This window comes from Solanum verrucosum, unplaced genomic scaffold (assembly GCF_900185275.1).
Source record: "Solanum verrucosum unplaced genomic scaffold, falcon-dt-bn FXZP01000306.1, whole genome shotgun sequence".
NCBI classification, from domain to species: Eukaryota; Viridiplantae; Streptophyta; class Magnoliopsida; order Solanales; family Solanaceae; genus Solanum; species Solanum verrucosum.
Genome location: NW_026020398.1, coordinates 2,218,830 through 2,228,064, shown reverse-complemented (window position 1 = coordinate 2,228,064; position 9,235 = coordinate 2,218,830). Strand labels below are relative to the sequence as shown.

The 9,235-nt window shown below is 34.3% G+C and overlaps 3 protein-coding genes across 3 annotated transcripts; all 3 read right to left on the bottom strand.

Annotated features, from left to right (window-relative positions):
• Nucleotides 1-293: 293 nt before the first annotated feature.
• LOC125839580 (late embryogenesis abundant protein 31-like) lies at nucleotides 294-1,610 on the bottom strand. The gene is made up of 3 exons (XM_049518569.1): nucleotides 1,281-1,610; nucleotides 623-952; nucleotides 294-464 (listed from the first exon to the last, which is right to left on the bottom strand). Exons 1-3 carry the CDS (start codon nucleotides 1,608-1,610, stop codon nucleotides 294-296), a joined length of 831 nt encoding a protein of 276 aa, XP_049374526.1.
• A 1,413-nt stretch (nucleotides 1,611-3,023) lies between these two features.
• LOC125839564 (late embryogenesis abundant protein D-34-like) lies at nucleotides 3,024-4,046 on the bottom strand. Its single transcript, XM_049518553.1, has 3 exons — nucleotides 3,716-4,046; nucleotides 3,330-3,623; nucleotides 3,024-3,215 (listed from the first exon to the last, which is right to left on the bottom strand). The coding sequence occupies exons 1-3, from the start codon at nucleotides 4,034-4,036 to the stop codon at nucleotides 3,054-3,056; spliced, it is 777 nt and encodes a 258-aa protein (XP_049374510.1). The 5' UTR covers nucleotides 4,037-4,046; the 3' UTR covers nucleotides 3,024-3,053.
• A 654-nt stretch (nucleotides 4,047-4,700) lies between these two features.
• On the bottom strand, nucleotides 4,701-7,237 carry LOC125839556 (lactoylglutathione lyase). The gene is made up of 4 exons (XM_049518544.1): nucleotides 7,072-7,237; nucleotides 6,731-6,958; nucleotides 5,258-5,333; nucleotides 4,701-5,011 (listed from the first exon to the last, which is right to left on the bottom strand). Exons 1-4 carry the CDS (start codon nucleotides 7,150-7,152, stop codon nucleotides 4,971-4,973), a joined length of 426 nt encoding a protein of 141 aa, XP_049374501.1. The 5' UTR covers nucleotides 7,153-7,237; the 3' UTR covers nucleotides 4,701-4,970.
• Nucleotides 7,238-9,235: the final 1,998 nt, after the last annotated feature.

The window sequence follows — 9,235 nt, the reverse complement described above, 5'->3', positions numbered from 1 at the left end:
AATTGTTTGTCTTACATACTTCTCATAATTCCATTCAATATCATGTGCAGCTTCTACTATTATATGAAACTTAGGCCAAATTTTATGTCTTCTTTTTAAATTGTTGCGAAGACGTAAAAAAATGTTTACCAAACCTATTACTTCATCCTTATTTGTACATATAAGCCCAAACACAAACAACAGTAATTCATTAACCATATAGTAACCGCACCGGCTTGAAAAACAAGTAATTTGCATACAATACTTCTTCGACTATAATAACTGACTACTACTACTACTAAGCACAACACAGATTAGGTTTGTTGTTGACTCCTTTCATTCATCCGGGCAGCTACAGTCACAGAAGCAGCTACTCCACCAGGAGTGGTGGACATGTCGTGTTTGTTCCGTAGCTCCGCCCCTACCACTCCTTCTGCATCCTGCCTCGTCGCTGCCTTATCTGCCGGCAATACCTTAGTAGCACCCTGCGCAAGTTTAAATTAGCTTCAAGTTGAGTCTATCTACTATATCGAGTCTCAATTTATGTGGGACAATTCGAATATATCAATGGCACAACACTGGAATATCGAAATACAAACTTCTCACAGTAAAATTCATACGACATATATAATTTGTTACTAACCGATAAGACATCTCCAAGCTTAACTTTGTCCTCGTCTTTTATCATAGATTCATTATAGGCAGCAGCCGACTGAGCAGTGGCTGCTACGCCACCAGGAGTGATAACATTGCTGCCTGTTGCGCGTATTTCAGCTGCTTGGATTGCTGCTGCATCGCATTGATCCACTGGTTTGCCCGGTATTGTTTGTCCAGCCGCTTCAAGAGCTTCTCCTATTGTGATTTCTCTAGTACTGCCTCGACTACCACCACCACCACCACCTCCTCCGGTGGTTGCTGCTCCTTGTGGCTGTCCTCCGCTACCTCCTGTTGGCTGAATGTATTGTCCAACTACCTTTATGTCATCAACCATACATAAAATTAGCCGCTAATTAACAAATATAGGAGCTAGCTGACCTTTCAATTGGTGAAGTGCCAAAATGTTGGCAGTGACGGATTCAGGATTCGAAAAATAAAACATAGTGCATGAAATTTGAACTTAAACTTATAGATGAGTTTTGAATTCCCTATCCCACTAATTAAGTCGACCTCCAATCTTCTGTTTAGGTGAAACATTTGGAACTACGGTGGTCGTAATTTGGCCATTTTCATCATTTTATTTTGACGAAAAATAAGTGATATTTTACTAATCAAATTGGTAATTAATAATGAGACAACTTTACCTGTCCAGCAACTGATTCAGTAATAATATTAGCTCCAGGAACCGCCGTCCCAGTAACCGTAACACCCTCTCTAGCCGCAACATCAGTAACATCACCCGGTTGAACCAAACCGGCGCTCACGTTAACATTAGCGGCTGATTGCATGGTAGCCGCTGGACCGCTCTTTTGCGTTTTCCCGAGCACGGCGGTCTCAGCGCTCTGCATCATGGCTGCATCTTCCGGCTTAACAGCTTTTTCTCCTAGCTCTCCAGAAACAGCAAAAATGTCGCCGTATTTGATCGGATCGGCTGCTTGATCACCTTGTTCCCTTCTTGGTTGTTGTTGACTCATTTTTTGTTAAAATTAAAACACTTGGAAATTATTAAAAGTAGATGTAGGATATGGCTAGCTAGCTCGAGCTAGAGGAAAAAATGATTTATATGAATGTGTATGGAAGAAGATTGAGGGATTGTTTGGATGGAGATGAGGGATTTTGGGACAAGTGGCTATTTGAAGTAATGTGGTGGCGTTAAACTATAGATATGGCAGGCCACTTGTCAAACTACTACTACTACTACCTTGAATAATGGTGGGTGTTGTGAATTAAGATAACTTTGTAAGGGTATATAAGTTAGACGTGGTAAATAAGACATATTCAGTTTATATTATTAGGTTGAGAAAAATATTGAACAGTTTTATTTTGGATCCAAGCTTAATTAGCTATTGTTAAAATTAAAAGGTTAGGTATTAAAAAAATAGTTATGTAAATTATGTTGAAACTTTGTCTATCACCTTAATTAGTGTGTTATTACTTTGTTATGCATATTCTACGTTATAACTATATATATAATAGTGCTTGTGTTGGTAATCAAGTTTGTTACCGTGGAAGTGTTTGTAACTATTAAGCGCGGAGCTATATATATGGACAATTCAATCGAATTTAATAAAATTTGTTTGCTACATGGGCAATTTGATCGAATTTAATAAAGTTTGTTTGAATGGTATGTTTATATAACAAATTTATTAAATATATATAATTATTTAAAATTAAAATTCAATATTATCACTTAAAATTATTATTAGAAAATTTGATACTCATAAAATTAAATTTTTATTATTATAGTTCGTTATCCACTGCGGGCACTTGTATATTTTCTTCTATTATTCGCCTCAAGTTCATAGCAAACCAGTTACTGATAATGTTTATATCGACAATGATCTGATTATGTCTCTGTTTGGTTGGAAGCTAATAGTCGAAACTTTCTTCTTGAATATGGTTAATTTGAACCCTAATTTGCACCATACAACTAGAATAACGTGACACCAGGTGTATTTGGTATGAAGGAAACATTTTGTAATTAAGTCTTATAATAATTGGTGTTTTGCTAGTATGATCAAACTTTAAACCAGCTATTTCAAAGCAAAAGCCAATAGTGTAATAAGAGGTTTTTTTTTACCCTCATCTAGGAGCTCCCACCCTTTTGATCCTTTGGTGACTCGAACTCGCAACCTTCAGATTGAAAGTGAGGGGTGCTTATCATCCGAACAACTCCCTCTCATCAATCAATAGTGTAATAAGAGTTAAGTTGTGACTTGCAAATTAGTATACGCACTTCCTTTTTCGTATTGAGGATTATATTATTTATTTGCATACCCTAATTTAATTTACACAAGTAGGGGACCTTTACAGAACCTGATTAACGACTAATTACAAAGTACCAAAACAAGAAAAGGAACAAGCTAATTAACGAGGAAAATATTAGTAATATTATACACATTGTGAGCCAAGCTTAATTATGAACTTCTTTCATTTAGTCTTGCAGCTGCAGCCACAGATGCAGCTACTCCGCCAGGATAAGCTGTCAGGCTTTGATTATTCCGTAACTCCGCCTCCATCACCCCTTGTGCATCTTGCCTTGTCGCTGCCTTATCTGCCGGTAATTTTGCAGCCGCACCCTATAAATGTTTGATTCCAGTATGTTTAAGATCACAAAATTTAAACGAATTTAATTGTATATATAAATGAAAAATCAATGATAATGAAATTGCTAGTCTCTTAAAGAGTCGTACAGTTAAGACATCGTTTAATTTGATTTTATCAACATCTTGAGCCAATCCTTCATTAGCCGATGCTGCTGATTGAGCTGTGGCAGCTAATCCTCCAGGGGTTACAACACTAGAACCGGTGGCTCTAGCTTCAGCCGCTTGTATTGCGGCTGCATCGCTCTGTTCCACCGGTTTCTCCCCTGCTGTAAGGGCTGTTGCTGCCAAAGCTTCTCCTATTGTTATAGGCGCTTCCTCCACATCTCCCTCTGTTGCTGCTGCTGCTGTTACTGGAAGAGGCTCAACATATCGCCCCAATACCTACAATTATCATTTAATTGTCTCACCTGACATCTACGTTGCACACATAGACACTTAAATTTTTATAAAATTAATAAGCGTCTTAAAGTCACCTGTCCGGCAACTGATTCGGTAATTATACGTCTACCGGGGAGTTTGGTTTCAGCAACAGTAACACCTTCATCACCAACAAGTTGAGTGGTATCTTCATGACTAACATGCCCACTTCTTTCGTTTTTGGCAGCAGCAGCCTGCATTACAGAGGCAGGACCACCCTTTTGGTTTTTCCCAAATACCATGGCTTCAACACTTTGCATCATGGCTGCATCTTGCGGTGCAATTGGTTGATCAGCTAACTCACCTTTTACATTAAAAAAGTCGCCGTATTTTAGGGGCTGCTCTGTTTCAGGCCTTTGAAGTTGTTGTTGGCTCATTTTTTTCTTGTTATATATATATATATATATATATATGTATGTATGCTTTACAAAAAAGGGGTTATATATTTGGATTATTTTCTTCTAGGAAAGTTGTTTTTGTGTTGGAGATGCTCGAGGGATGACACGTGGCAACTCTGTGCAAACGTGGCGGACTACTTGGAAGCAGGAATGGTGACTCAGATTGGCAACTTTGAAATGTTCTTGAATAGTCAAGATAACTAAATGAAACGTGCAACTTTAGCCTTGATTGATCGTGATAAACAAAGCCCACTAATTTCAGTTATTTTTCCCCGATCGATCAGAAGCCCACTAATTTCAGTTATTTTTCCCCGATCGATCAGAAGCATCCAACAGCACCACACCAGTAAAAAATAAAATGTTGAGCTATCGTTAGGGAAACTTTGGCATAAGCGATTTTTCGCTTCTAGGCATCACAATAGCTCCCTTTTCTTTCCAATTCCATTCTTTTTGTTCTACTTAAATGGAGCAATCAGACAGAAAATCAAGAGCAGAATTCAGATTTTCAGCTCCCTTCATGTTTCTTAATAATCATAATCACTGCTTAATATCTATCAGTTTCTTGTTGATAAGGTTAACAATATAATCATGGCTATTGAAGTACAACAGTATACATCTATCTCAGTGGCAATTACTACTATTAACAACTAACTCCACTAGTATTGTCTTATTGAGAGATCAATCTACATACATACAGACAGTCCTTATGCTATCAATTTGGCAACAATCAGAGTACAAGCTACTTGGAGGCAATTGCAAGGAGACAGCATAACTAAACGACACAATATTTCATACCAATAACAAATTTACACAAGGTCATCATCCGAGCTAATGTTTTCCGAGACCTGTGGGTTTATTATACTCAAAACTTACGGCTAACAGGTATGCGGGACACCAAGAGTTTAATCGCTGTTCAGGAGGCAGGAGCCCCATTGCTTACCTCCAAACCATTTCCTGCAGATTGAGAACCATATGTTATTGAATTGAAAACTTTACCTAATCAAGTGCAGAACTGAAAAGAATTTGATACACTAGCATCGACATCAGGTTAAGAGATTCAAATTTAAGAGTGTAAAGAACATCGATTTTCTCATGTGTTCTTGCCTTCGGAGGTTGAGTATAGTCATCCAATTTCATAAACTTCAAAACACTATCACTTCGGAATCAATATGATATATAAACATAAAACGGAAATCGCACCATCTGGATCAAAGAAAAAGGCTTGTTTGGTCTTGCCATCTGGTTGAGTCCACTCCTGAACTTCAATTCCTTTCTCCTACATGACAAAGTTCAGAGAAAAGCAGTGATCGGCAGATCTATTAGTCATGGATAACCCAGAATTGAGAAAGAAACGAGACTAAACTTCCATCACTAAAGAACTAAAGAAGTTCTTGAACATTCGACACTGGTCTACAATTCATGCATTAACATTATCTAAAACAAATACAGCTATAACTCTGCAAAAGAACAATTAGCAGTATCACATTATTTTAACCAATTTTCAATTGCTTCACTTCACCTCCTATTAAAATGAAGCTAATGCTTTTGTCTTAAATACTCAATAGTCAATACAAATAGAACAAGAAAACACATGCTGCAATACTGCAGTCCCCTTGAGAAAACTCAAAGATGCAACAATTAACCAACATCTCTTCCTATCCTTCACATACTCATTCAAAGGAATCTCGTTTACACAACTTTATTTTCAAATTGTCGTTACAAGAATTAACATCATCTAGAAAGGTAAAAGGGAAGTAATGGATAAAAAGATCCCAAAAATCATCAAATTAAAGATGATACCAACACTTTGACATCAGGGCAAAAGAGCAACTCGGTGAACTAAGCTCCCACTATACGCCCGGTATTAGGGGAAGGGCTGGACCACAAGGGTCTATTGTACGCAGCCTTACCTTGTGTCTTTACAAGAGGTTGTTTCCACAACTTGAACCATTAACCTCCACGTCACATAGAAACAACTTTACCAGATACGTCAAGACTCTCATTCAACACTTAGACATCACTTTGTTAGGACCGAAATAAGCAGGTGTAATGCGGAAACTAGCAAAGCAAACCTCGAAAGACCATGAGTAAGAAGACAAACGAGAAATATACCAAAAGAGACAGATTTAACGTGGTTCGGTCAATCGACCTACGTCCACAAAGGAGATGAGCAATCCACTATAAATATGAGAGTACAAAATATGGAGAGAAACAACCTCAAACAATTCACTCTGAATACAAGGAGGTACACAAAACTCTCCCCCATAACCGCAACTCTCAAAACCCTAGGACTACATTGTGAATGTTAATTAAGTTAGAAGGAACAAGCCTATATTTATAGAGTCCTAAACCTTTCCTACAAGGACTAGTAAAATATTAAAACTTTTTCCTAAAAGGAAAACCTATTTATGGTAAGAAATCAGGGCAAATAAACCCCAACACACTTTAACATAATCATCAGGAAATACGAAAAATCTAGTACTCAATAATCCAATTCTTGAAACTAAAATTTCTTTTAATCATAGTAATCAATTAATTTAGGGTAATCTTAAACATAATTGAAATTGAAAACAGCAACAGATCTTCCATAATACTTAAATCAAATTGCAAAAAAAAACATTAACCACATAAAACTTTCAAACGAAATTGAAAGAGGATAAAATAGAGATCAACCTTGAGTTTCTGAACAAAAGAATCGAAATTGGAGATGGTGAAGCAGACATGGTGACCTCTGGGCAGATTCTTCGGGTCGGCGACGGCTGACGTGGCACTCCATGGACCTTCGGGAAGCTTCGTAGTCGGATCTCTCTCGATAAGGTGAAGATAGAAAGCTGGTGCCAGCTTCAACCATATCACATCAAATTCAAATCTTGGAGCTTCAACTTTCTCAAACTCAAATATCTGCAAACCCATTTTCATCAAACAATCAATTTTACTCTAATTTAAACAGAAAAATCATAACCCTGATGTGATTTATGAAACTTAAGTAACGAAAGTTAATGCATTATCAAAACCTCAATGTAAAATTGGGCTAGGCGATTGATATCAGAGGATTCTCGGGAGACGTGATTAAGGCATGTTCCTTGTGCTGCCATTTTTCTTCTTTGTTTGTGTTTAGAGAATTCAAGTATGTTGCTAACTTGCTATAGTAAGAGGGAGAGTTGACCTACTCATTTAAATGGATATTTATTTGGGAAAACTACCTTACATATCCTTTCAAATAATTAAGTATTTTATAATTAATTAAGTGTTTTCATCATATATTAATATAGATATATCTAAATACATATATTTTTATTATGAGAATACACTAAAATAAAGAGAGACGCAAGTGAGATAGAAAGGAAAGGGAAGGGAGATAGTCTTGTATCTCAAATACATGTGAATCACACTAAATATATATATTTGTAAGTATCTAGTATGATTCACATGTATTTGGGGTATCAGATGAATAGAAGAGTAGTGGGCGAGATGGAAGGGAGGTGAGGAGATTTGTCTATGTATCTCAAATATATGTTAATCCACTTGAGTACAATGTATTTAAAAGAAATTACACCTAATTTTGACATATTCCAAAATACATGTATCTGAACGTATGTGAATGTATCAAAATCTGATAAAATTCGTAATACTACAAATTAGTGTGTATACGCCTAAACTAGTAGCATTTCTACAAGGTAACCCTATTTGTTGGGTTTAATCAACATGTAGCGTAGGTTATAGCCGTCTGGCTCTTATTAAATGAGTTATTGGAGTCTCATACATGTTTGAGAAAAAATAATCAAAGTTACTTTCCATATCTATTATCTTTTATAAAAAAATTTTAAAATACTTTATCGGAATATATAAAATAATTAAGAACCTCATTAAATAAAAATAAATATTAGAAAAATCTCAATGGTTTTCTTTAATTTTGAACAATTACTTATTTTAAATTATGAAAAATATCTAACCAATTCAGTTAACATGAACGAGATGGAGTATTCCTAATTTTTCTAATAAAATGGAGTAGTAATATTTATATATTTATAGAATATAATCTTTACAAAAATTGGCATGAGTGAGAAGTTTTTGCACGGATCGATATTTAAATTTTACCCCTTTTTGTTCTGACCATTAATTTAATGAAAATTTATGAATTAAAATACTTTTTTTTTTGTAATTTAAATTTAATTTCCTAAGTATAGCTTAGAGATCCCTTTGTCTCTCTTAGCATAAATTCAATAGAAATTAAATTATGCAATATAAATTGTTTATTTTTTTTAGAATTTATTGTAATATTTAAAAATTAAATCTATGTGTTTTTGGACATATGTTCTTTATTTATCCTTCTTAGAAAAGAAGAAGAAGAAAAAGAAGAAGATACGTGTATTATTATTGTTTCTCAAATACATTACACCCTTCTAATACATAATAAATTATATTTTTTATAACATAACTTATGAATATTTTGATACGAATATATAAACTAGCTAAATTTGCTATTTTTCTGTTAAATGTTATCTTGTAAATTTTTGGGTACTTTTGTTCCTTTGTAGATAAATAGAACATTGTTTGCCTTGGAAAAGAATACTTTTTCTCCAACTTTCTGAAATGAAAAGTAAACGAATTTCATCCTAATTAATTTCACTTGCAAGACTTTTTGATCATATTTCCTTTTTTTTAAGTATACTAACTAATGTACTCATCTTATTTTATTGACATAATTTAACTAGGCACATAGATGAGGTGAATTTTTCATAATCAGATCATTTTTTATCAAAATATTGTGTATTATATAAGCATATCACTAAAATTTAAATTGTATTTATAAAATTTAGAGAGCTAGTATAATTTTTTAACTGACCAAAAAAGCAAAATTAGTTCTAAAAATAATTAATTGTTGTAATAAAATATTAATATAGAAAATAATTATTATAAATTTATAATCAGGTCAAATTGTATCAAAACGTTATATCATTATAAAAATATGTTCTAAAAGTCAAATTATAATTATTATTTCTAAACGAAGTAAAAAATAATACCGTCCACATAACTCAAATAAATTATTAGTATAATTTATGAGTTACTTGAACGAAGAGTTATTTGAAAATAGCATTTTTATCTTTTTAAGTGATGAGTTATTATTACTTATGAATTACTTGAACCGCGATAATTATTTGAAATAATATTTATATC

What these genes read in the sequence shown, in the direction of transcription:
- LOC125839580 (XM_049518569.1), bottom strand. Translation starts at nt 1,610, where the DNA reads ATGAGTCAACAACAACCAAGAAGGGAACAAGGTGATCAAGCAGCCGAT. An exon ending in CTGAATCAGTTGCTGGACAG is followed by an intron (nt 953 to 1,280) that starts GTAAAGTTGTCT and finishes GATGACATAAAG; the next exon opens with GTAGTTGGACAATACATTCA. An exon ending in AGCTTGGAGATGTCTTATCG is followed by an intron (nt 465 to 622) that starts GTTAGTAACAAA and finishes AAACTTGCGCAG; the next exon opens with GGTGCTACTAAGGTATTGCC.
- LOC125839564 (XM_049518553.1), bottom strand. Translation starts at nt 4,036, where the DNA reads ATGAGCCAACAACAACTTCAAAGGCCTGAAACAGAGCAGCCCCTAAAA. An exon ending in CCGAATCAGTTGCCGGACAG is followed by an intron (nt 3,624 to 3,715) that starts GTGACTTTAAGA and finishes TGATAATTGTAG; the next exon opens with GTATTGGGGCGATATGTTGA. An exon ending in AATTAAACGATGTCTTAACT is followed by an intron (nt 3,216 to 3,329) that starts GTACGACTCTTT and finishes AAACATTTATAG; the next exon opens with GGTGCGGCTGCAAAATTACC.
- LOC125839556 (XM_049518544.1), bottom strand. Translation starts at nt 7,152, where the DNA reads ATGGCAGCACAAGGAACATGCCTTAATCACGTCTCCCGAGAATCCTCT. An exon ending in TAGCCCAATTTTACATTGAG is followed by an intron (nt 6,959 to 7,071) that starts GTTTTGATAATG and finishes ATGGGTTTGCAG; the next exon opens with ATATTTGAGTTTGAGAAAGT. An exon ending in CTTTTTCTTTGATCCAGATG is followed by an intron (nt 5,012 to 5,257) that starts GTGCGATTTCCG and finishes CTCAATCTGCAG; the next exon opens with GAAATGGTTTGGAGGTAAGC.